Source organism: Pelophylax lessonae, assembly GCF_965119305.1.
Source record: "Pelophylax lessonae genome assembly, chromosome: 13".
NCBI classification, from domain to species: Eukaryota; Metazoa; Chordata; class Amphibia; order Anura; family Ranidae; genus Pelophylax; species Pelophylax lessonae.
Window position 1 is genome coordinate 12,378,260 of NC_138780.1, and position 27,597 is coordinate 12,405,856.

The 27,597-nt window shown below is 42.3% G+C and overlaps 1 protein-coding gene across 1 annotated transcript; it reads right to left on the minus strand.

The window, feature by feature from the left end:
• Positions 1-6,788: 6,788 nt before the first annotated feature.
• GABPB2 (GA binding protein transcription factor subunit beta 2) lies at positions 6,789-26,905 on the minus strand. Its single transcript, XM_082274847.1, has 8 exons — positions 26,800-26,905; positions 23,225-23,332; positions 21,002-21,169; positions 20,719-20,913; positions 15,272-15,377; positions 11,728-11,877; positions 11,069-11,181; positions 6,789-7,129 (listed from the first exon to the last, which is right to left on the minus strand). Exons 1-8 carry the CDS (start codon positions 26,821-26,823, stop codon positions 6,848-6,850), a joined length of 1,146 nt encoding a protein of 381 aa, XP_082130973.1. The 5' UTR covers positions 26,824-26,905; the 3' UTR covers positions 6,789-6,847.
• Between the last annotated feature and the right edge of the window lie 692 nt (positions 26,906-27,597).

The following is a 27,597-nucleotide window of genomic DNA, read 5'->3' on the forward strand; positions in this document are numbered from 1 at the left end:
GAGGCATTGCAAAACGCTGACATTGACATGACCAGGCAGACTGGAGGGCCTTAGTTTGAAGACCCCCCCCCCCCCGGTCTACATTAAAGAACCCCCCCCCCGGTTTACGTTGTACAGCTTTCTTGGGGCCCCTGCGGTGTTGTAGTTTGAAGACCCCCCCCCCCGGTCTACGTTGTACAGCTTTGATATTGAGGCCCCTGTGGTGTCGTAGTTTGAAGACCCCCCCCGGTCTACGTTGTACAGCTTTGATATTGAGGCCCCTGCGGTGTCGTAGTTTGAAGACCCCCCCGCTGTAGACCATAATTCACAAGTACTTCAAATACAGACCCAACTCAAAAGACTTTTTTTGGAACGGGAAAAAAAAAAAATTAAAAAGAACAGGAATCCTGTACACGATAAACTATCAGATGCTCCGTCTCACATATATAAATAAAATGTGTTTATAATTCATAATAAAACATGTATAAAATAAGAAAAAAAAAAAATTCAAATTTGTGGTTAAGAAGCCACAAAAATATTCTCTGGAGGCATCTCTGTATACCAACCTCACATTTATGGGTATGGGGGGAGGGGGGGGGGATTGCACTTTAAAGTGAGCCTGCCACCAATCCCGGAAGTCAAAATGTAGCATATGTGGGGAAGAAATAATAAAAAAAAAAAAAACAATCCCGGAAGTCAAAATGGAGCATATGTGGGGAAGAAATAATAAAAAAAAATAAAACAATTCCGGAAGTCAAAATGTAGCATATGTGGGGAAGAAAAAAATAATAAAAATTAAATAAATAAAAATATTTATGTTAAAAACGGTGAAGAAATCAACAGATCCAGAAATATGGACATGATTGGAAAGGTCATCCGTATTCCTTGTAGTTGTCATGCTTGCCCCCAACCCCCCTCCTAAAGTGTGATACACACTGGGTGAACGATCGTCCTGATTTTCCTTGTTGTTTCACAGCAAATGGAAACCGACGAATGAAAATTTGTACGAAAATTCTTGCAAGACCAAGGCTTTTTTTTTTTTGCTGTTTGTTTCTGGTCACCTAGAAACAAACAGAGGGGGAGCTTCTCCACAATATAATGCATAGAAAAAAAAAAAAAAAAATAAAATAAATAAATGGATAAACAGCTCAACCTTTCCTTAACTAGAACAATGTGTTGCTATAATGTGACAAAGAAAATTGTGAATATTTTTTTTTTTACCCCCTCAATCTTCACAAACTAGAACAATGTGTATAATGTGAAAAAGAAAATTGTGAAAAAAATTATTTTTTTTTTTTGATTGTGGTAACCCTAAGTCAGCCACGCATATACCATAAAATATGGACTGAATGTAAATGCGGTGAAATTTTGGATTAACCTTGTGCCGGTTCACATATGTGCGGCTGAGGCGATCGCATGTAATATCGGAGCGCACTGCTCCTTCATTACATGCAATCGGATGTGCAGTGCGAATTCAGCCATACAATTTATATGGCTAAATTCACACCGCACGCGCAGCAAAGACGCACAGGACCCTTTTTTTGAGCCGCATCAGGATCGGATCGCACAGCGGTTCACACTTGTGCGATCCGATCCTGTGCGAAGCGTAAGATCGCACTGCGATATGCGATCAAACTGGGGGTGTCGTTAACATTACATTGACACCCCCAGCGTATCGCATATGGCAGTGTGAACTGCCGGGGGTGCGTTTGCGATGCGGGAACAGGCTGCGAATTCGCAGCCTTCCCACATCGCATAAAGTGTGAACCGGGGCTCAATCTCTCCAAACAAAACCTGGTTACTTGTTTACAATTTTCTTTATTTCACATTATAGCAACGCATTGTTCTACTTTAACCACTTTAGCCCCAGAGGATTTGGCTGCTCAATGACCAGGCCCTATTTTGCGATTCGGCACTGTGTGACTTTAACGGACAATCGCGCAGTGGTGCAACGCTGTACCTAAAACGAAATTAACGTCCCTTTTTCCCCCCCATAAATAGAGCTTTCTTTTGGTGGTATTTGATCACCTGTGCGATATTGATTTTTTGTGCGATAAAAAAAAAAAAAAAAAAAAAAAAAAAAAAAGTGCAACAATTTTGAAAAAAAATATTTTTCAAATTTTTTTTTATATGAAATTCTCAAAAAAAAAAAAAAAAAATCTAAATTTAACATTTTAGGCCAATTTGTTTTCTGCTACTTTTTTTTTTTTTTTAAACAAAAATATGTAGCAGAAAACAAATTGGCCTAAAATGATAAAAACTTTTAATTTTTACATTTTTTTTTTTTTACCAAAAATATGTAAAAAACAAATTTAGATTTTTTTTTTTTTACCAAAACTATGTAGCCGAAAACAAATTGGCCTAAAATAAATTTTATCATTTTAGGCCAATTTGTTTTCTGCTACATATTTTTGTTTAAAAAAAAAAAAAAAAAAAAAAAAAAGTAGCAGAAGGCAAATTGGCCTAAAATGTTAAATTTAGATTTTTTTTTTTTTTACCAAAACTATGTAGCCGAAAACAAATTGGCCTAAAATAAATTTTAACATTTTAGGCCAATTTGCCTTCTGCTACTTTTTTTTTTTTTTTTAAACAAAAATATGTAGCAGAAAACAAATTGGCCTAAAATGATAAAAACTTCTGATTTTTACATTTTTTTTTTTTTAACCAAAAATACGTAAAAAAACAAAAATTATTTTAGGCCAATTTGTTTTCGGCTACATAGTTTTGGTAAAAAAAAAAAAAAAAAAAATCTAAATTTAACATTTTAGGCCAATTTGTTTTCTGCTACTTTTTTTTTTTTTTTTTTAAACAAAAATATGTAGCAGAAAACAAATTGGCCTAAAATGATGTAAAAATTAAAAGTTTTTACATTTTTTTTTTTTACCAAAAATATGTAAAAAACAAAATTTATTTTAGGCCAATTTGTTTTCGGCTACAGAGTTTTGGTAAAAAAAAATAAAAAAAAAAAAAAAATCTAAATTTAACATTTTAGGCCAATTTGTTTTCTGCTACTTTTTTTTTTTAAACAAAAATATGTAGCAGAAAACAAAATTGGCCTAAAATGATAAAAACTTTTAATTTTTACATTTTTTTTTTTTTTTTTTACCAAAAATATGTAAAAAACAAAATTTAACATTTTAGGCCAATTTGTTTTTGGCTACATAGTTTTGGTAAAAAAAAAAAAAAAAAAAAAAAAAAATCACAATAAGCGTATTTTGGTTTGCGCAAAAGTTATTGCGTTTACTAACTACAGGAAAGATTTATGTAATTTTTATTTTTTTTTTTTTACTAGTACAGCACATGCACTGGCTCCCAAGGGGACAAGCGGGGGCAAGAGCTCAGGTGCCTGAGCAAGCGACGTAGGGATACGTCGCTTTGCCCTGCTGCAGTATATATATGTACGGTGGGTGGGGGTCAAGTGGTTAAAGTGGGGTACACGCTATAAGAAAACTGGGCGAATAATTGTCCAATTTCTGGGAGAGGATCACTCAGTGAGGGAAGGGATGGAGTCATTCTTATGGCTCCAGCACCGGTGAATATCCCCCTACTTGGATCCTAAGGGAGCTTCATTGGATTAATATCCCATGGACTATATTGGACTGAATCTTCTCAGTCATTTCCTACAGAGATCATTTTTTAGCGCTGCTCATGGATATTAATTCAATCCATGTTTTAAGTTGATATACATTTTGGTTTTTATGTAGAAAAAAAAATTATTTTGGATGAAAATGTTCGCCCTATTTTCTTAGTGTGTACGAGCCTTAAGAGCAGGTTGAGCTGTTATCCATTTACTTTTTCTATTGTTAATGGTCATGGGCAGAAAGTCTTTTTGGATTTTTCTTGTACGAAAACAGTACACAAAAAAAAAAAAAAAAAAAAAAAAAAAAAAAAAAAGGAAAAAAAGCTCTTCTGTTCCCATATGAGAAAAATTTTGGGAGTACGTTCCAAAATATTTTTGGAGCATTGAAATCTAGCACAGAAAGGTGAACATTTAACCTTAACAATAAATCTGTATTAAGTTTTTAGAAGGACTGGAAAGACTTATCTTCTGCGATCCTTTATGGTTGTATGTACATTTGCACTGATTTCTAGATCTTCTGTACAATGTTTTTCTGATTTATGCCATTTTTCAATAAAAGTTTTTTCTGATTCAAAAAATTTTTTTTAGAAGGTGTCTGTTATCTTGCCAGGAGAGACCAGCAAAAAAAAAAAAAAAAAAAAAAAAAAAAAAAAAAGAAAAATACAAGCACTGCATTTTTTTTATGAATTTCCATTAAAATCTAGCACAGAAAGGTGAATATATAACCTTAGCAAAAAAAAAATTTTGTATTCATTTTTGGAAGGTGTCTGTGTTATCTTGCAGGAGAAACCAGAAAACAGAACCCTTCCAAAAATTTATAAATTTTTTTTTTTTTTGCCAAGAAGGTTATATATTCACCTTTCTGTGCTAGATTTCAATGGAAATTAAAAAAAAAAAAAATGCAGTGCTTGCATTTTTTTTTTTTTTATTTCTTATGTGTTTGTGTTATCTTGCAGGAGAAACCAGAAAACAAACAAAAAAAAAAAAAATGCAAGCACTGCATTTTTTTTTTTTTTTTTTTTAATTTCCATTGAAATCTAGCACAGAAAGGTGAATGTACAACCTTAGCAAAAAAAAAAAAATGTTGTATTAATTTTTGGAAGGTGTCTGTGTTATCTTGCAGGAGAAACCAGAAAACAGAACCCTTCCAAAAATTTATAAAAATTTTTTTTTTGCTAAGAAGGTTATGTATTCACCTGTCTGTGCTAGATTTTAATGGAAATTCATAAAAAAATGCAGTGCTTGCATTTTTTTTTTTTTAAATGTGTTTTTTTGCTGGTTTCTCCTGGCAAGATAAGACACCTTCTGAATACACATTTATTATTAAGAAGGTTATATATTTCACCTTTCTGTGCTAGATTTCAATGGAAATTCATAAAAAATGCAGTGCTTGCATTTTTTTTTTTTTATGCATTTTTTGTTTTCTGGTTTCTACTGCAAGATAACACAAACGCATAAAAAAAAAAAAAAAAAAAAAATGCAAGCACTGCATTTTTTAGGAATTTCCATTGAAATCTAGCCCAGAAAGGTGAATATATATCCTATCCTTCTTGCCAAAAAAAGTGTTTTTATTTTTTGGAAGGTGTCTGTTTTCTGGTTTCTCCTGCAAGATATAAAAAAAATTTCCATTGGAATCTAGCACAGAAAGGTAAATACATAACCTTAGCAAAAAAAAAAAAAAAATTTGTATTAATTTTTGGAAGGGGTCTGCTATCTCCTGCAAGATAACACAGACACCTTCCAAAAATTAATACAACATTTTTTTTTGCTAAGGTTATACATTCACCTTTCTGTGCTAGATTCCAATGGAAATGTATAAAAAAAAATGCAGTGCTTGCATTTTTTTTTTTTTTTATGCGTTTGTTTTCTGGTTTCTCCTGCAAGATAACAAACGCATAAGAAATAAAAAAAAATGCAGGTACTGTATTTTTTTTATGCATTTCCATTGGAATCTAGCACAGCAAGGTGAATACATAACCTTCTTAACAATAAAAAAAAAAAATGTGTATTAATTTTTAGAAGGTGTTTGTTATCTTGCAAGAGAAACCAGAAAACAAATGCATAAAAAAAAAAAAAAAATGCAAGCACTGCATTTTTTTATGCATTTCCATTGAAATCTAGCACAGAAAGGTGAATATATAACCTTAACAATAAATTTGTATTCATTTTTGGAAGGTGTCGGTGTTACCTTGCATGAGAAACCAGCATAAAAAAAAAAAAATAAATAAGAAAAAAAAAAAAAAAAAAAAAAAAAGTTAAAAAAGCAAGCACTGGGGGGGGGGAGTTTCTTGCATTTACATATGTTATGTTCTCTGTAACGTGGATCGAACTGTACGTATATGTGATAACCTTGGGGGGGGGATTGTGGCATGGCATGGACTATGTACTGTTTGTGGTTTGAGGTTGCCATCCGACAGTTTTCTTTTTTATTGTCTGAATATAATGGTGTGAATTTTTCTCAAGTTTTTTCTTGATTTAAAAAAAAAAAAAAAATGCAAGCACTGCCTTTTTTTATGAATTTCCATTGAAATCTATGGAACCAAAAAATGCAGCGTGCCACAGAAAATAAAAAGTCCCTGACCCTATCCAAAAAAAAAAAAAAAAAAAAGAAGATGTGACCATGACCCATAAGAAAGTTATGTAAAAATGGACTGTAGTGCGTTTCTGCAAAACTCAAAAAACGCATTGGGTGTGACCCCGGGCTTACCTTCCATACATACAGAGCTGAGCATGCTTTATATGAGGATGTTTTATACACTGGATAAGGCAGAGACAGCCGCAATCATTGTTTGTAAACAAACCCCATGTGATCCCCATAATTGTCAGTCATGGAGATGACAGGCAGGCGCCGGGCTCTGACATGGAATGGAACGCTCACAAAGCGCCGTCCTAAAACATCTTACAGGTCGGAGTCACTCCAAGTCTAACACACAGGTGTCCATAGGCACCGTAAGTCCCTATTCTTTAACATGGCTGTGACCCAAAAACCATTTTAAAAAAGCAAGGCCAGGCTCACATCGTTCTCCCCCATCATATGCTCACTTTGAAAACCCCGCCCCCCACGGCGGTGGCAGCAGGCTAACTGCAAAGGTCAACCTACTTTTCTTAAAAAAGCCCTGCTGGGTCACCTGGAATGGAAGCAATAGAGGGCAGAGGATGAAAATTCAGCACTTTTTCTATGAGCGTCTGATGAGCTTTTCCAACAGATCACCGATCTCCAGCCCCTTCCTGTAACTTCTCCTGAGACATCCCCGAAAAAGTCTGTACATCCGGGACCCGCCGGCTGCGTCACATGGCGGTAATGTCACTGTGGTGTTCCACTGTCTCTATCTCCGTCATCTCCGTCCCCTCCAGCTCCTCTGTCGTCACGATAATGGTGTCTCCGTCTTCTACCATTTCTGTGGAGTCGTCTCCGTTCACATGCTGCCTTTCCAGGTCTTCCAGCTTTAGCCGGTATCCCTCCGCCTCCTGCTCCTTCGCCAGCAGCTGCTGCCGGTACTCGCTGGCTCGCAAGTTGGCCTCCTGCAGCTGTCGTTGCAGCATCTTTGTGGCTTCGTCAGGGCGACTGGCCTATAAAAAAAAAAAAAAAATATGAGACATGGGCTCATTGGGGCAAACTGGCCTAAAAAACAAAATTTAAAAAAAAGAATTATTATTATTAATAATAAGAGATCAGCAGACTTTGTGGCTTCATCAGGGCAGCTGGCCTAAGAAGTAAAATAGAAAATAAAAAATTATGAGACATGGGTTCATTGGGGCAAACTGGCCTAAAAAATAAAATATAAAGTAAAAAGAATTATGAGACTTGGGCTCATCGGGGCAAACTGGCCTAAAAAAAAAAAAAAAAAAAAAAAACTTAAAAAAATAAACAAAAATAATAATAAGATATGTGCAGACTTTGTGGCATCATCAGGGCGACTGGCCTAAAAAAAAAAAAAAAAAATTATGAGACGTGGGCTCATCAGGGCAAACTGGCCTAAAAAACAAATAAAAAAAATAAAAATAATAAGATATGTGCACTTTGTGGCTTCAATCAGGGTGACTGGCCTAAAAAAACAAAAATAAATAAATAATGAGACGTGGGCTCATCGGGGCAAACTGGCCTAAAAAACAAACATAAAAAATAAATAATAATAATATTATGAGATGTGCAGACTTTGTGGCTTCATCAGGGTGACTGGCTTTAAAAAACAAATATATTAAAAAAAATAAATAAATTATAAGACGTGGGCTCAACAGGGCAAACTGGCCAAAAAAAAAAAGGATTTAAAAAAATAAGCATTATTATTAATAAGAGATCTGCAGACTTTGTGGCTTCATCAGGGCAGCTGGCCTAAGTAAAATATAAAATAAAAAATTATGAGACATGGGCTCATTGGGGCAAACTGGCCTATAAAATAAAATATAAAAATATAAAGTAAAAATAATAAGATATGTGCAAACTTTGTGGCATCATCAGGGCGACTGGCCTAAAAAAACAATTTAAAAAAAATAAATAAATAAAATTATGAGATGTGGGCTCATCGGGGCAAACTGGCCTAAAAAACAAATAAAAAAAAAAATAAAAATAATAAGATATGTGCAAACTTTGTGGCATCATCAGGGCGACTGGCCTAAAAAAACAAGTAAAAAAATAAATAAAATGATGAGACGTTGGCTAATCAGGGCAAACTGGCCTAAAAAAAATAAATAAAAATAATAAAATATGTGCAAATTTTGTGGCATCATCAGGGCCACTGGCCTAAAAAAACAATTAAAAAAAAAAAAAAAAAAAAATTATGAGACGTGGGCTCATCAGGGCAAACTGGACTAATAAAAAAAAAAACAAAACATAAATAATAATAATATGAGATGTGCAGACTTTGTGGCTTCATCAGAGTGACTGGACTTAAAAAAAAAAAAAAAGTCAAATTCCATGTAACACCCCTTCATGACCAGACCCTTTTTTGCTATTCAGCACTGGGCTACTTTAACTGGTAATTGTGTGGTCATGCAACACTGTACCCAAATGTAAATTTATATCATCTTTTTTTTTTTCATACAAATACAGCTTTTTTTTTTTTTGGTGGAATGATTACCACTGGGCTATTATATAAAACTAACATTTTGAAGGGAAAAAAAAAAAAAAAATTTATATATATATATATATATATATATATATATATATATATATATATATATATATATATAAAAATGATAGATACACACACAAAATATATACTAATATATACTGATTATATATATATATATATATATATATATATATATATATATATATATATACATATACACATACATACATACATACATACATACATATATACACACATATATACACACACACACACTACTTTGGGCCAATTTTAATGCGTTTTGAGGTCCATAGACATTGCTCAAGTTCAGTCAAAATCGCACAAAAAAAAACAGCAAAATTGCGCAACTTTTAAGTCGCATAGGTGTGAAAGGAGCCTTACAGAGACTCATTTATCTTATCGAGGGAGTCTCCAGGTAGCAGTCTCTCGGTATATAGCAATTGGATGACAGAGGAGGAATACGGGACACATAAAAGATCTCTAGATGACAGAATACCACGGAGAGAGAGCACAGCTGAGTCACCCCCCCAAGAGAACAGATATATTATATATATATATATATATATATATATATATATATATATATATATATATATATATATATATATATATATATATATATATACACACACACACACACACACATATACACACACACACACACACACACACACCTTCAGCCAGAATAGAATAGCAAAAATAAAAAAAGATCCTTGGAGATAAGTGACTGCAGGGTGTATGCAAGGCCTGGATCGTACAGAAAGAGAGCGTCACAGCTCCAGAGCGAGTCACAAAAAAGCTTTATTTTTCATTACAAGGAGGTCAGAAGTGAGTTTCGGTGGTGGCTCAGAACTCCGATGTTGGAGCTCTCAGCCCCCTGATAAAAACGCATTGCCTCTCTCTTCTGACCCCCAGTAATGAAATATAAAACTTTAATGGTCTTGCTATAAATCTGCGGCGAGCTCCTCCTTTAACTATTTCCCAGACTGCTCCATGGCCCTTCGGGGAGAACTCGGTTGACAGACAGCTGCCTCTAGAAGAGCTTCATTTATAAGCTTGATTTCTTCTTTCTTTGGGTCCAGAGCTCTAACAAAATATTGTCTGTCAAGTAATTCAAGATGTGAAAGATTCTTTCAAGACAAAAAACAAAACTGCCCTTGGCCAAGTAACCTCCACACTGAGCCGAGCTAACCCCCCCCCCCCCCCCCAACCACCACCATCTATACAACTTTTGCATCCTCTGCCATGCACTTCCCCCTTCCATACCAGAAGTGATGGGTCATCTACAGCAAATTCAGAACATGTGGGGATGGGGAGAGGGGTGGGGGGGGCAAAGCAGAGGATGGTGCATGGCGAGGCTCATGCAAAATTTGCATCTGAGTTAGGTAAACTCTGGAACATCTGTGAAGAAATCTTCTTTAACCAGCTCCTTCCCACGCCTATTCTGACACTTCACTCCTACAGGTAAAAATCTATTTTTTTTTTTTGCTGAAAAATTATTTAGAACCCCCAAACATTGTATAATATAAAAAAAAAAAAAAATTATATTATATATATATATATATATATATATATATATATATATATAAAATTTTTTTTTTTCCCCCTCATCGCCATGCCACAGCCAAAGGCCCCTTTCACACGGGCTGTCTGATCGGGTCCGCCTGTCAGTTTTTCAGGCAGACCTGATCGGACCCTTAAGTCTCCTCAATGGAGCGGTAATCTGCCACCATCTGATCCTGTCCGCCAAAAACAGACGGATGGTGGTTCTATTTTCTATACATCCCGAGGATCGGATCAGATGGCATTGGATGGAAGACAGACAGACAGTTTGTTTCCATCCGATTGCCCTAGAGAGGAGAGCGGGGTTCTAGTCGTCTTTATGTGTAAATTTAGTATGTTATTTTTTTGGAAATAAAGCTTGGTTGTTTGTTAAAAAAAAAAAAAAAACTGGCTCCTAACTTTTTTAGCTGGCTCTCAGATTTCAGGCAAATTTGTCAAGCCCTGTACTAATATATATATATATATATATATATATATATATATATATATATATATATATATATATATATATATATATATATATATATAAATAAATTATATAAATAAAAAAAAAAATTATATTATATATATATATATATATATATATATATATATATATATATATATATATATATATATATATATATATATATATATATACACACACACACACACACACGTAATAGGATGCTGTACTGCAGTGACAGTATGCAAAAAAAAATAAAAATAATTGTATTTACATTTCTTAATTTTCCAAAATAAATTACAAACTTCAAAAAACTCCCCATGTCTCTTACTAAATGCCTCCGACTGTACTTTCCAAAAAAGAGGTAATTTGAGGGGTATTTGTACTGCCCTACAAAAGGTTTCTTACCGTGCCGCTGGCTGTGTTTCTTTCAACATGTTCTGTTTTTATTCTCTTGAGTGGGGGAGGTTCGTCCTCTGTTACCACCTCCTCTATGACATCTTCTTGTGGTACTGCAACAACTGGGGGGGGGTGAGAAAATTAGGAAAATCAAAACCAGGTCCACCAGCGCTTAAGCTGACCCCAATGGCCATAGACCCCCATACCGATTCAGAAACAAAAAAACGGATGGAGGCTTGAAATTAATTTAAGATATCATCATTCCAATGATCTGCAACTAGATTAGCAGAGGGCTTGTCTATTCACAGCGCATTTCTTTCTTCTGCTTATGTGGAGGGGATCACTGCGACCCAGGACGGGACGCCCCCCTGCGACCCAGGGCGGGACACGCCACTGCGACCAAGGACGCGCCAAGTGTTTTATATGTCTGTGTGCCACCCATTCCCATTTCTTGCCCTCCTGAGTCCTGTCCCTGAGTTACTTACTATATTGAAAATAAAATAGGAAATGTGTTTTTGCCTTAATATCTACCTTAAATCACATTGCCAATTGCATACTGTACTTGTTTTTAGCTTAAATACTTAAAACTGTATATTTGTTACTTTTGGAAATGCCAGTAAAAACTAGCCCGTGTCAGTAAATTTTAATCTGATACAATTGGAGTTTACCTTGTTCGCCATTCTGAATAGTCACTAGAAGCGGATGGCGGATGTGGTCTGAGGTGTGGAGGTCCTCCAAATGGACTCCGTCTGTTACTATGGTTATGACTCTCTGGCCTCCATTTTCCACCACCTGCTGGACGGACGAATCACCAGAGCCTAAGAACACATACAATTATTTTTCTCCAGCTATGGAAAGGAAAGTAAAACCCAACTACAACAACTTTATGATCAGCAGTCCCTCACCGCCCCTCACTATCCAAAACTAAAATTGAAAAAAAAAAAAACAACAAATAAGGTTTTTGGCTTAAAGCCCATTTCTGGGATCCCCCCCCTCCAAATTACCTCCCATATCCCCTGTAAGTGGCAGGGAAAGAAATCCCTATAAACTCCTTTTAAATCACCCAAAGCTGTGGTCATGTGAGGCTCCAGTCTCAAGACTTGTACCGTTTTTCAGCAAGGCAGGGCCCTCCTCCTTCAGCAAGGCAGGGCCCTCCTCCTTCAGCAAGGCAGGGCCCTCCTCCTTCAGCAAGGCAGGGCCCTCCTCCTTCAGCAAGGCAGGGCCCTCCTCCTTCAGCAAGGCAGGGCCCTCCTCCTTCAGCAAGGCAGGGCCCTCCTCCTTCAGCAAGGCAGGGCCCTCCTCCTTCAGGCCCTCCTTTAGATGTCCATGTCACTGCCTGCATGATGTAGACCACCCTTCCCAACCTGGATTCCTCCGGCAATGGGCAATGCCTGCCTTCCAGGAAAATAACTACTGAAATCAATGTTCTTTTTAGCTATGTGTGAGGGAGGAGGGTCTGCCCTGTAGATTTAGTTCCGCTCTCTGCTGATGTCACAGAAGTCGGTCCAGGCACCGCGTCATGGTGACAACGGAGTCTGGATCCACCAGGTGCCTGGACCAACATCCGATTCAGCCTCTCAGCGAGCCGCTGAGAGCCAGCGGCTCCCCACCCCGTCCGATCGAGGAGGGAGCAGAGTGCGGTGACTAACAGTCAGCAGCTCTCTGCTCGGAGAGCTGTCAGTACCAAGCGATCAGCGTTGTTCGATCCTCGTTTCTCAGTGTAGAAGCGCCGGGGGACAGATGCAGCATCCACCTAAGCATTAATCTAAAAAAATACCCTGAACCTATACTTCCCTTAAAAAAAAAAAATGCTAGTGTGCATGGAGCCTTAAAGTCTACTTAAAACTGAAACACCCATCTAAGACTACCCTGTCCACAAACTGACAACGCTACTTTGGGAGTACTGCTGTCACCAGCTGGTTAATAGTAGACTGGATGCTTAATTTACAAGTAAGGGTCTTAACAGTTTCTATTATGGCTTCCTGTTCCAGGAAGTCCATCCAACCGAAATTGTGCCAGGAGGGGCTGAGAGGGTGCTGAACATAACTTCCCGAAAACATCACAGTACCCGGCCTCCGTACTCCTCTCAAGAGGCCTCAGCCCTAAAGCATGTAGTAGGGTGGCTCCTGGAAAGGGGTATACAAGTACTGAAATGCCTTGGTGGCCAGATGTAGAGGTTTGGGGATAAATGCACTTTTGAACAAGATCCAATTTATTTGCACCTCATTTCAAAATTGCAACAAGTGCTTTGAATAGCTACTGAACACATTAAAGCGGATCTTTACCCCCCCTTTTTTTTTTTTGTTGAACAGGTTTTAGTCTGACCCCCCCTGCCTAAGTGATGACATCAGTTCCCCCAGTGTCTCCTGGGATATGCGACGTTCATGGCCCAGGAAGCACTAAAGCAGGAATGGGTACAGGTCTGCAGGAGGCAGATGTAGTCCGCGACAGCGCAGCCCCGAAACTGATCCCAAGTAAGCTACAAGAGAGCTTAAGGTTGAAGGGTACTTTTTGTGTTGGTCGGAGGAGCAGACCTAGGGCCTAGGCCTGTGACCCCAAGCAGCCATGTGGTGAGTAAGCCAAGAGGCTGAAGTAGAAAGTTACAGTAATGGTGGAACCCCCAGGGAGGGAAAATTGCTGTTTTGTGAACTCTCCATTCCTTTAAACCAGGGGTCTTCAAACTACGGCCCTCCAGTTGTTCAGGAACTACAATTCCCATCATGCCTAGTCATGTCTGTGAATGTCAGAGTTTTACAATGCCTCATGGGATGTGTAGTTCCGCAACAGCTGGAGGGCCGTAGTTTGAGGATCCGCGCTTTAAATAAAAGTGGGCTGCCATGCCCTTAAAAATTAAGTCTAGAGCGGCACCACTACTTGAAACCGCATGCATCATTTGAGTTTAATCACCCCGGATCCTTACAAACTACACTGAAACACCATTTAGTGTTCCAAAGTGGTGTTTACAGGAAACCATAAAAAAGCATCAGAAGTTTTAATGCAACACCGGGGAAGCACCAATGAAAATGCAAAATAAATTCTAAACTTCAGCCAAAACCGTTTGTGAGTAAAGAGGGTGAGGATTAGAACCTCTGTCATGTTTCCAACGCAAACAGTGAAGGGGGGGGGGGTGGAATTACCCGCACTTCCTGTTCTGTTGGTTACAGATCAGGATGTAAGGGGGGGGGGGATCTGGAACATGATCATTACACAATCAAAAGAACGGGCACAATACTTAATATTTTTGTATTATTTGCCCAGAAACAAGCTTTAAAAGTGATTGTAAAGGCAAATTTTTTTTTTATCTTAATGCACTGTATGCATGAAGATAAAAAGCCTTCCGTGTGCAGCAGCCCCCCCTTATACTTACCTGAGCCCACCTCTACCCAGCAATGTTTCAGGAGAGACTCAGCTGCCGGGGACTCTCCTCCTCATTGGCTGAGACCGCAGTGGAGCAGCATTGGCTCCTGCTGCTGTCAAAGTCAGTGAGCCAATGGGGAGAGAGAGGGGGGGCGGGCCAAACCAGGACTTTGTGTCGGAATGGACACATGTGGCACTTTTCCACTGCAAGTACCGGCTCGGCTCTACTCGGCCCTGCTTGCTTTTCCACTGCTGGTACCGCATGGTACGGTGTTGGAACGGTCCGGTACGGTTTTCCACTAAAGTAGTACTAAAGTTAAGTGGGTGGGATAACAACGGGGTGGGTGGGATTCTCTGACCAATCAGTGGCTAGTAGTGACTGCATGCAAAGGATTGTGGGATTTGGTACCGGTATGGTACCTCTTGGAACCACAATCGAGGTGGTACTGTTTTTGAGAGCCGTACCGTTCGGTTCCATGCAGTGGAAAAGCTCCGCCGTACCGTACCGAACCGTTCCTACACCATACCATGCGGTACCAGCAGTGGAAAAGCACAAAAGCGAGCCGAACCGTTCGGTTCCATGCAGTGGAAAAGCGCCAATGGAGTAACAGCTCGGCTGCCTCCATAGCCCGTTGCTTGCTGTGGAGGCAATTGACAGGAGGGAGGGGCCCGGAGAGGTTTAGGGCTGCTCTATTCAAAACCACTGCACAGAGCCGGTAAGTATGACAGGTTTGTTATTTTTAGGTGCCAACAATAAAAAAAAAAAAAAAAAAAAAAAAGACTCTACAATCACTTTACCCATTGGTGACATTAATGTGACATGAGCATTCCAGCTGACAGGAGGTTATACAATACCGGAAGTGTCAATCTCCCCTGATGTGAAGATGTAGTGGTGTGGTGAGGATACGGTGATGGTTTCCCCGTCTGATGTGATAGTACGGGACTGTTCCTGCATCGCTTCCTGGGTAAACAAAATTGATTCACATTTACAACCTCTAAAAAACTTTTGGTTACTTGAGAAAAAAAAAAAAAGACAGGACAACCAAAGTCATCTCAGCCGCCAACAGCAAATCAGTGAAGACAAACGACTGTCTTCCCTTCAAACTACATTCCTTAAAGTGAGACTCTGCTTTACTCATGCGGGGTAAAGCAACAGTTATGTGTTTTTAGAAATCATACTTACCTTACCCAAGTGGATGCAGCATCAGCGTCTATCCCTGCTGGCTTTAACACTGAGAACTGAGCGATCAAACACCGCCGATCGCTCGGATCTCAGGGCTCCCTGAACAGAAAGCTGGTGATGGTCAGTCATCGGCTCTCTGCTCTGCCCCTCACTTGAGCACAGGGCTGTGGAGAGGGTGGGAGCGGCCAGGTCAGGCTCTCAGCAGCTTGCTGAGAGGCTGAGCTGGGTGTCGGTCCAGGCATGTGGGCAGACCCCAACTTCATTGTCGTGATTTTGGCCGAGCCTGGACCGCCTCTGTGATGCCAGCGGGCTTCAGCCCACTGTCTGCTGAAAACGGGTCACAGGAGTGAAGAACAGACTGCACTCTTGTGATCCCCAGAAGTACAGCCAAACTCAGCTTTCACTATACTTCTTTAATCATAGGTGTGCGCAGCCTTTTGCATTAGGGTATGCACTGCAAAGCTCAAACATACATGCGTGTGTGTATAATAGAGATAGATAGATATATATATCCCTCTATCTATATATCTTTATCTATTCATCTATCTCCCTAGCACATTGATCCCCCGCACCCTGTGCGCACGCCTATGCCTTTAATACTCTCTTCTCCTCAACATATACTTTCCCTTTCACACCCACACCGATCCATTCAGCCGCCATTCTCTAAACTCCAAATCACTTTAGTCAGAGGTTAAAGAGCAGCTAAGCCTAACGCTTTATAAAACTGGAAGCAGGGAGCTTGATTGCATCTTCTAATGTATGTACACTGAGGTGTGAATTCCTGGAAAAAACTCCGGCTCTGCCAGAATGATCGGCTCCAATGCACATCCATGGGGGTGACGCCACCCCCTACTGGCCAGTCAAAAGGCTGAAAACCCAGCACCAGGAAAAAACCCAAGGGAGAAGATGACCGCCGCGCCAGCAAGGCATGTAACCATTGTTTTAGGGGAAACTGGGGGTATTTTGCAGAGATTTGTACTGCTTTAACCACTTGCCAACAGTACATTTACTGCTGGCGGGCAGCTCACCCAAACACCGCTACATACACATGCGCATGGTGCTCATGCGCACGGTGTGCGCCCCCTGGAAAGTGCAATCTGTCCACCCAACACAGCAGATTGCGGTGCTCGGTGGCCGACCATTGAGCAGCCCAGAATCCATTATTGACATCACTGTTTACTACTGTGCGCTATCTGTGATTGGTCACCAGTGATCACATGATACCTGGGCCAATCACAGCACCTTGTACCAGGTGATAGCTGTGGGCCAATTACAGCATCACAATAATAAATAAGTCATGAATGAAAGCCATGACAGTTCAAATGAATACTGTTACAGGGATCATTGCTGTAACAAGCAATCACTGCGTATACACCCCCCGAAAAAAAAAAAAACCCTGATCACCCCCCCTCCCCGGAGTAGTATAGCAGGCAATTACTGAAGTCCAGGACGATCAATGAACTACGAGAATGCTCACCAGTTCACTGAGAACTTCAAGCCCTCTGCCCCAATGACAGATGGTATTTGTAGTCAATTCATTCACTGCATGAATGACGCGGTCGAGTAGGCAAAGGCCCACATAGCCGCGCTGTATTTTAATTGTGACAGCAGGTGTGGGGAGAGGATGCCCTGCCTGCTGAAAACGGGGGGAGGGGGATTGAGTCAGGGTGTCCGCAAGTGGTTTAGTAACACGTTACATCCTGAATACGAGTAACATTTTACTAGGAGGTAAATTTGTCCTTTAACCGCTTGCCGACCGCCGCAAGTAAATTTACTGCGGCGGTCAGCCCCTCACAGGCAGAGTGACGTTAATTAACGTCACTAGCCTGGGAGGGTCTGGGGAGCGAGTGCGCGCCGCCTGAGGCGCGCTCCCGCGTGGTCACGGACCCCCCCGCGCGTGTGACCGGCAGACCCGATGTCCGCCGGTCACTCGGCGATCGTCGGGGGAGAGGGAGAAAGTCAGGCAGCTTGTGTAAACAAGCCGCCTGTCATTCTCCTCGGTGTAAAAACACTGATCAAACGGTTCTACTATGTAGAACCATTGAACAGTGTCCTTACACCTCAAGTCACAGCCAATCACAGTAGAAAGCACACCCCTAGGGACACACACAGCCCCTCCCTCTCAAATAAAGTTAACCCCTTCACTACCAGTGTATTTTTACAGTAACAGTGCATATGTATAGCACTGATTACTGTAGAAATGTCACTGGTAACCCCAAAAGTGTCAAAAATGTCAGTCAAGGGTCCGATCTGTCCGCCCCAATGTCGCAAAAAAAAAAAAAAAAAAAAAAAAAAAAAAAAAACGCAGATCGCCGCCATTACGCGTTAAAAAAAAAACAACAAAAATGACAAAAATCTTTCCCTTTGTTAGTAAACGCGATAACTTTTGCGCAAACCAATAAAAATACGCTTTTTGCGATTTTTTTTACCAAACATAGGTAGCAGAAAACAAATTGGCCGAAAATATTAAAAAATTTTGATTTTTACATTTTTTTGGGGGGGAATTTCATATAAAAAAAATGTGTAAAATATTGTTATTTTTGCAAAATTTACGCTCTTTTTTTGTTTATAGCGCAAAAAGTAAAAAGCGCACAGGTGATCAAATACCACCAAAAGAAAGCTCTGTTTGTGGGAAAAAAAGGACGTCAAATTCGTTTAGGTACAGCGTCGCACGACCGCGCAATTGTCCGTTAAAGTCACGCAGTGCCGAATCGCAAAATACCCCCTGGTCGTTTAGCAGCCAAATCCTCCGGGGCTTAAGTGGTTAAGAACCCATTTTAACCTCCCTGGCTGTCTGATTATGTCAGAATTTCTGTGCTAAAAGCGGTACATTGTTTTGCATAGAAATCCGTTTTATATTTTAAAAACGCACCTTCCCGCTCGTCCTCCCGCTCTGAGCATGGCAGATGCCGGCACCTGTCTTCCGGTTCCCTTCCCTGCGAGCGCTGCGACGCAGGGTGTGGAACCAGCGGCAATTTCAAAAATGTAAATACACCAAATGAGACGATACAAAGCTGTGATCGGATTACACTGTATCATCCCATTTCCCCACAGGATTTCACCCGGTGACTTTTCCAGTGCCTTGCCTGTGCTTTTCCAGTGCTTTGTGCCTGGAAAATAGAGAACGACCATGGCGTCCAAAAAGCGTTTTTTTTTGCGCAAAAGCACTTTTGGCAGAGGGAGATAGCATCTAGCACCTTGGCGGTATCTGCCGCGGTCTTTTCGGAGGTGGAGGAGGAGCCGGCGCCATCTTCGGCCTGTGAAGACAGCTCCTGCCGGCGGAACTTAGCGAGCTGTGCACTGGCATCCGCACCCCGCTTCGGAGGAGACATGATGCCCGGAGGTTCAGCGGGATTTGGGGCACCGATAGAGGTAGGTAAAAACGGAGATAACGCTACAGGATGGATGTACCGGAGATCGGGTAGACGGAGCTCTCACCACATGCGACCTATCCCATCACGCTCCAGGCCACGCCCCCACGCAAAAGCACTTTTAGACGCACTGGAAAACAGCAACAGCGAAACAGAGTTACTTGAAGAACTGAGCGATAGCGATTGGTGGGAAAATTCGTCATCAGGTACGGAATTCTGGTGTCTCTTTCTGGCACATCGCTTGTAGAATTTGGGAAGAATAACAAATGATTCTTCAGAATTTCCAACGGAGCGATGTGCCAGAAAGAGACATCAGAATCCTCGCTGTCGTCACTTTCCGTACCTGATGATGAATTTTCCCACCAATCGCTATCGCTTTTTGGACACCATGGTCGTTCTCTATTTTCCAGGCACAAAGCACTGGAAAAGCACAGGCAGGGCACTGGAAAAGTCACCAGGTGAAATCCTGTGGTGAAATGGGATGATACAGTGTAATCCGTTAGGATCACAGCTTTCTATCATCTCATTTGCTGTATTTACATTTTTGAAATTGCCGCCGATTCCACCCTCCTGTGTCGCAACACTCGCAGGAAAGGGAACCAGAAGACAGGTGACGGCATCGGCCGAGCACACGGGAAGGTGAGTTTTAACCACTTAAGCCCCGGAGGATTTGGCTGCTAAAAAAGACCAGGGGGTATTTTGCGATTCGGCACTGCGTGACTTTAACGGACAATTGCGCGGTCGTGCGACGCTGTACCTAAACGAATTTGGCGTCCTTTTTTTCCCCAACAAACAGAGCTTTCTTTTGGTGGTATTTGATCACCTGTGCGATTTTTTTGATCATGCGCTATAAACAAAAAAAAGAGCGTAACTTTTGCAAAAATAACAATATTTTTCACATTTTTTTATATGAAATGCCCCCAAAAAAAAAATGTAAAAATTAAAATTTAACATTTTCGGCCAAGTTGTTTTATGCTACATATGTTTGGTTAAAAATCGCAAAAAGCGTATTTTGATTGGTTTGCGCAAAAGTTATCGCGTTTACTAACAAAGGGAAAGATTTTTGTCATTTTTGTTGTTTTTTTTTTTTAACGCGTAATGGCGGCGATCTGCGATTTTTTTTGCGGGACTGGGACATTGCGGTGGACAGATCGGACCCTTGACTGACATGTTTGACACTTTTGGGGGTACCAGTGACATTACTGCAGTAATCAGTGCTATACATATGCACTGTTACTGTAAAAATACACTGGCAGTGAAGGGGTTAACTTTATTTGAGAGGGAGGGGCTGTGTGTGTCCCTAGGGGCGTGCTTCTTACTGTGATTAGCTGTGGCTTGAGCTGTAGAAACAGTGATCAACGGTCCTACATTGTAGAACCGTGTGATCAGTGTTTCTACACCAGGGAGAATGACAGGCGGCTTGTTTACACTAGCTGCCTGACTTTCTCCCTCTCCCCCGACGATCGCCGAGTGACCGGCGGACATCAGGTCCGCGGGTTACGCGCGCGCGGGGGGGGGGGGGGGGGGGGGGGGTTGGGGGTCCGTGACCGCGCTCGCTCCCCAGAGCCTCACAGGCTAGCGACGTAGACCTAGGTCAGGGTGTTCGCAGGTGGTTTAGTAACATGTTACATCCTGAATAGGAGTAACATTTTACTAGGAGGTGAATTCTTTAAGAACCCTTTTTTAAATCAGCCTTGCAGAGATCAATGATTGGACCACACATTCATTTCAGAATTCCGCCCTCCTACCTGTAGCAGGATGAGCAGCACAGGATTATTCTTCTCCAGAGCAATATCAAAGGGGGTTTTGCCGAACTTGCTGTAAGCGTAGAGATCCGCCCCATTTTTAATCAACAGGTCTGCCACGTCCTGCCGGTTGTGCTCCATGGCCCAATGTAATGACGTCATTTCCAGCATGTCCCGAGCATTGACACTAGCCCCATTCTAGGAGGGAACAGAACAACGTTACTTGGCTTTGCATTAAATGAGACAAAAATCTGATGCAAGTTCTGCCCTCTGGATGTCAGTATACCCTTAAAAGCACATCCACAATGTTTGCGTGCCCCTCAGCTGCCGCTATGTGAAGTGGGGTCCTGTCCACTTTGGTCCGGGCGTCCCTGCTGATACCGGCCTGCAGCAGCACCTTCACGGTTGATAGGTGACCGTACTGAGCCGCCAGGTGCAGGGGCGATGTTCCAAGCTGTAGGGAGAAGAAAAATAGTCAGTTAGTGTTTAGAATGCTTCAAGCACAAACAAAACCAACTGTGACATGTCACCTAAAGCTGCGGTTCCCAAACTCCCCGGCACCAGGGACCAAAACCCTTTCATGGACCAGGGGGTGGTGTGTGTGCTGCCTTTTACCTCCAGGGGAGGGGTGTTGGTGCAGCCCGTCACCCCTGAACCACCACGGCTTCTTCTCCCCCTTCTTCTGCATACCGTATATACTCGAGTATAAAAGTCAACCCGAATATAAGCCGAGGCTCCTAATTTTACCACAAAAAAGTGAGAAAACTTATTGACTCGAGTATAAGCCTAGGGTGGGAAATGCAGCAGCTACTGGACACCACGAGACACAAAACAGGAGCTGCGGCCATGGCGCAGGTCCTGGCGCAGGCCATGGCACAGGTCATGGCACAGGTCATGGCACAGGTCATGGCACAGGCATAGCACAAGCATAGCACAAGTCATGGCACAGGCCATGGCACAGGCATAGCACAGGCCATGGCACAGGCCATGGCACAGGCCATGGCACAGGCCATGGCACAGGCATAGCACAAGTCATGGCACAGGCATAGCACAAGTCATGGCACAGGCATAGCACAAGTCATGGCACAGGCATAGCACAAGTCATGGCACAGGCATAGCACAAGTCATGGCACAGGCATAGCACAAGTCATGGCACAGGAGATGCAGTGCTGCGGGCATGGTACAAGAAAATGTCCTGTACCATGCCCGCAGCACTGCATGAGGAAATGCAGGGGCTGCGGAGGAGTCTCCCTTACCTTTCAGTGAGGCGCCTTCGATTTAAAAATGGCGCCGCCCTGCGCCAATACGTCATTGTGAATGCTCGGGAAAGCCCGTACACGTTCGGCTATTCCCGGGCATGCGGCACATGCGTGGTGACACGTCGGCGCCATTTTTAAAAAGACAGTGACTCGATTATAAGCCGAGGGGGGCATTTTCAGCATGAAAAAACATGCTGAAAATCTCGGCTTATACTCGAGTATATACGGTATGCAAGGTGACCACAGAGAGGGAAGAGAATAGTGGTGCTGGGAGAAAGGGAGAGGGCGCCCTCTGGTGGCGGAAGGTTATTCTGGCTCACTCACCGATGCATAGCCCCGCCCCCAACAAGCCATGGATCGGTGCTGGCCTGAGACTCCTAACCTAAAACATTACTCAAATCCCACATAAAAACCACTCTATTCAAGTGATAAAATGTAAACCTTTTTTGGAAATGCAACTCCTAGCTGGCAGCTACACAGAACAAAAAACACACCCTTTTACCTGCCAAAACATTTTCTATTCTGTTCAGCTAGTGTTGTGGTCCAAACAGCCTTGCCACACAGCATAACCAGGTCAAGGAAACAGGAGAGCGATTGATAAAGGAGTGCGCATGCTCGGAAACGCTCTGTTCCTCTGCTCCACGGTGACGTTGCTGCGTTCCAACCAGTGGCCCGCACAGCCGAGATCCGGAACTTGTTCATCTCCTTTCGGAGACAGCATGCCGGAGGAAGGCTCTCCCATCTCCTGGATCTCCCCGCCGCTGAAGCACTCTCACCCCAGATGAGCCTTCCCTTTCTTATTCTACTTTTATGTGAGTTTTTAATGTGCGGTTTTCCCCATACTTACTAAATATTGCACTTAGAGGCGCTCTCCTGTTCCTTTATTCTTATATGGATCCTTGAATTGGCTTCACTCCAGAGGAGAAGCTTAGCCCTAATGCAGATTATTTATGGACCCCCTACAGCCCATCCATTTGACTCTTTGGACTAATTACGGACTTTATTAACATTTTAAATTTACCCTCTTTCATACAGTTCACCATCTGGTTTTACCTGTGCGCCAGCATTTTATGTTCACGTGATTAAGGACTGAACTCCCCCCCCCCCCCCCACAACTATCTGAAACCCCTTGCTATAGAATACTCTCACAGATCCATTTTATGGCTGAAATCAGACAAAAAAAATGCTGCCAAAGACCCCCCCCCCCCCCCCCCCCGAGCCACCTTCTGCTCTGTTGCAGAATTCCATACCCAGTCTGTGGTGAACGGAGCGCCATTCTGCATCAGCTGGCGGACCTCGTCGTCATCACCATTGCGGGCAGCTTCCAGCAGCTTCTTCCCCAGGTCCAGCGCTACTTGCTGTTAGGAAATAAGAAAAGGAAAGACAACGTGAAAAAAATTTAGTGGTGTGCAGAAATGAAAAAATTTCAAAGATGCACTTGGCCAAAAACCGACAGTTACAAAAAAAAAAAAAATTATACATATATATATATATATATATATATATATATATATATATATATATATATATATATATATATATATATATATATATATATATATATATATATATATATATATATATATGGGAAAAAAAATTTATATATTTTTTTTTTTCCTAATATATATATATATATATATATTTTTTTTTTCCTAATATATATATATATATATATATATATATATATAATTAAAATAAATAAAAATATAATTAAAATAAATAGAAATATAAATATATAATTAAAATATATATATATATATACACATACACATATATATTTTTTTTTTTTTTATTAAAATAAATAGAAAATATATATATATTAAAATAAATAGAAAATATATATATATATATATATTAAAATAAATAGAAAATATATATATATATATATATTAAAATAAATAGAAAATATATATATATATATATATTAAAATAAATAGAAAATATATATATATATATTAAAATAAATAGAAAATATATATATATATTAAAATAAATAGAAAATATATATATATATTAAAATAAATAGAAAATATATATATATTAAAATAAATAGAAAATATATATATATTAAAATAAATAGAATATATATATATATATATATATATATATATATATATATATATATATATATAAAAAAATAAATAGAATATATATATTAAAATAAATAGAAAATATATATATTAAAATAAATAGAAAATATATATATATATACACATTAAAATAAATAGTATATATATATTAAAATAGAAAATATATAATTAAAATAAAAAAATATAAATTAAAGAGAGATTTATTTTAATATATAATTTTTTTATTTTAATATATGTATATATGTTTTTTTTTTTTTTTTTTTTTGCTTTCTATATCTTATCCTGTTAAAATTTTACTTCTTTTTTTTTTAAATCGTTTTTAAGCACTTTTGCATTAAAAGTGCAGGAAAAGCTGAAGAAAAATGGATCCCTATAAATTCTAGGCATGCCTTCACACCGGTCCGCTGGGCTCCCATTGCGGTGTAACGCTCCTCCCCATTGAAATGCATCGGAAACACTGCAAAAAACGCACTCGTGTTGCGCTTTTGATGCGTTTGAGTCAGCCGACCTATAAAAATCCAAGGCAAAAAAAAAAAAAAAATTTGCAGCGAAATTGCAGCAAAAATTGCACAAGTTTTCGGCACCCCAGCTCCCCCCCCCCCCCCGATGGTTAAGAAGCGAATAACCCCATTTTTGACCGATATTTTCCGGCAGCCAATATATCAGCGCATCGCTATGAAAAATAAACTGGACTGGATAGTAAAATACAAATAGAATTTGTCAGGATGGCTGGTAACTGGGGGGGGAGGGGGGTGGAGGTAAAACAGGAAAGCAGGGCAAAAATGGGAGGGAGGGAGTGAGCAGGATGGGAGGGGGAGGGGTAGACAGGAAAAGGAAGTGATGATCAGGACAAACAATCCTGGTGTTGGCGGCCGAATTTATCCCCCAGCAGCTACAGAGAGAGCCCAGCACAGGGCTACAGATTTCACCTTCATTATATTTCTATCATCACACAGAAGACGATTTCTGTATATTGTCCTCAAGGGAAAGTTTTTGCACAAGTGACCGGGGGGGAGGACGACGGGCAGAATGAGGTAGAGAGGAGGACACATAGGGAGGATAGAAAACCGGAGGATGACGGCAGATAGATTTTTGGGGGGCGGATGATGGCAGGGAGATCGGAGGGGAGCAGAGGATGATGGTGGGTTGATCGGGGAGCGGAGGACAACGGCGGGTAGATGGGGGGGCAGAGGGTGATGGTGGGTAGATGGGGGTCTTGAGGTAGACGGGGGGGGGGGGGGTGAATGGGGAGTACGGAGTAGAGGAGATCAGTTATACATTCCGGGAAGTGTAAATGAGGAGACAATCATAGAATAAATAAGGAGGTGCACAGGAAGGGGGGGGTAAGTAAACATGGAGGGGGGAGACGTCAGGACACATGTCGAGGAGGGTAGAGCCACCGGGGGGGGGGGGGAGGGTTTGAAGGGATGCAAACAAGGTGGGGTAGAGTGTACGTACACAAGAGGGGGGGGGGTTAAGTGTGTGGGAGGGAGCTCACACAGGGGGGGGGTGAGGGGGGCACAGACAGGAAGGGGGCACAAATGGGGGGTGAGGGGGGCACAGACAGTAAGGGGGCACACATGGGGGGGTGAGAGGGGCACAGACAGGGAGGGGGGCACAGACAGGAAGGGGGGCACATGGGGGGGTGAGAGGGGCACAGACAGGAAGGGGGGCACACATGGGGGGGTGAGAGGGGCACAGACAGGAAGGGGGGCACACATGGGGGGGTGAGAGGGGCACAGACAGGAAGGGGGGCACAGACAGGAAGGGGGGCACACATGGGGGGGTGAGGGGGGCACAGACAGGAAGGGGGGCACACATGGGGGGGTGAGGGGGGGCACAGACAGGAAGGGGGGCACACATGGGGGGGAGAGAGGGGCACAGACAGGAAGGGGGGCACACATGGGGGGGTAAGGGGGCACAGACAGGAAGGGGGGGCGAGGGGGGCACAGACAGGAAGGGGGCACACATGGGGGGGGGTGAGGGGCACAGACAGGAAGGGGGGCGAGGGGGGAACAGACAGGAAGGGGGCACACATGGGGGGGTGAGGGGGGCACAGACAGGAAGGGGGGCACACATGTGGGGGGGTGAGGGGGGCACAGACAGGAAAGGGGGCACACATGGGGGGGTGAGAGGGGCACAGACAGGAAGGGGGGCGAGGGGGGCACAGACAGGAAGGGGGGCACACATGGGGGGGTGAGGGGGCACAGACAGGAAGGGGGGCACACATGGGGGGGGGGATGAGGGGGGGCACAGACAGGAAGGGGGGCACACATGGGGGGGGGGATGAGGGGGGGCACAGACAGGAAGGGGGGCACACATGGGGGGGTGAGGGGGGCACAGACAGGAAAGGGGGCACACATGGGGGGGTGAGAGGGGCACAGACAGGAAGGGGGGGAACACATGGGGGGGGTGAGGGGGGCACAGACAGGAAGGGGGGCACACATGGGGGGGTGAGGGGGCACAGACAGGAAGGGGGGCACACATGGGGGGGTGAGGGGGCACAGACAGGAAGGGGGGCACACACGGGGGGGGGGTGAAGGGAGAAAATAAAGGTAGAAAGGTGTAAAATGAGGGCAGAGAGGTGAATGTGGGGGAGGGGGGGGGTGATATCCGGGGCACACACGGGGGTGAATGGAGGCCCGGGGGAAGCCGTCACACCGGACACATGAGGTACTCGGAGGACAGACATGACCCCTCCTCTATCCCCGGACTATATCCCCGCCATGACTTACACTCCCTCCAGCGCGATCCGACATTTTCCGCCGGTTGTCTCCTCCCTCGGTCACTCCGCTCTCTCTCCCGCCGAATTACTTTATCCAGCCTGTAGGCCACGGCAAGATGGCGGCGGCACCAGCGGAGGAGTACAGAGCGGAAGAAGGGCGCGCTGCGGCTGTGCTAGGACTGAGGGGGGCGTCCCTAGCCTGCGGAAGGATATGACGTTGAACTTGGCACGCCGCTCTATACGGGACTACATAACGCGCCCTGTGCGCCTGCGCACTGCAGATCGGCCAGTTTCCATAGTCACGGGTTTAGAGTTTCCTGGGAAATGACGTCACCCCGCAGCGAGCGTTTTATTTCCCTAATGCTGGGAGAGAAGAGACTTGGAGGGGGCGGAGCTCAGACTACACACTCTCCATGGAGACCAATCACTGAAATCTCATAGAAGCTTTATTTTATATTATATTATATTATATTATATTATACATAATAAAAAGAAGAATATCTAAGAAATCATTGTTAATGTTTTTAAATCTGCACCTTTCATTATTCCCAGCCTTGTTCAGACACTTCCTGTTGCAGAGTGACAACAGAGTGACAACCCTAGTAAGCGTTGTCACCTCATCCCTTTAATCCAGGATACATATAAATTACACAGCTTCTGAGGCTGATATAATGCAGATAAGGCACAAAGTGAGTTTAATTACCACCTTAACCCCTTCCCGACCACCCGCCTCCCACTCAGCAGCGGGGACTCCGATGCACAGGGCAGGTGGCTCCGCCTGCCGCCTGACACCCACGATCGCTCCCCG

What these genes read in the sequence shown, in the direction of transcription:
- GABPB2 (XM_082274847.1), bottom strand. Translation starts at nt 26,823, where the DNA reads ATGTCGGATCGCGCTGGAGGGAGT. An exon ending in CTCCGTTCACCACAGACTGG is followed by an intron (nt 21,170 to 23,224) that starts GTATGGAATTCT and finishes TTCTCCCTACAG; the next exon opens with CTTGGAACATCGCCCCTGCA. An exon ending in TATTCAGAATGGCGAACAAG is followed by an intron (nt 11,182 to 11,727) that starts GTAAACTCCAAT and finishes ACCCCCCCCCAG; the next exon opens with TTGTTGCAGTACCACAAGAA.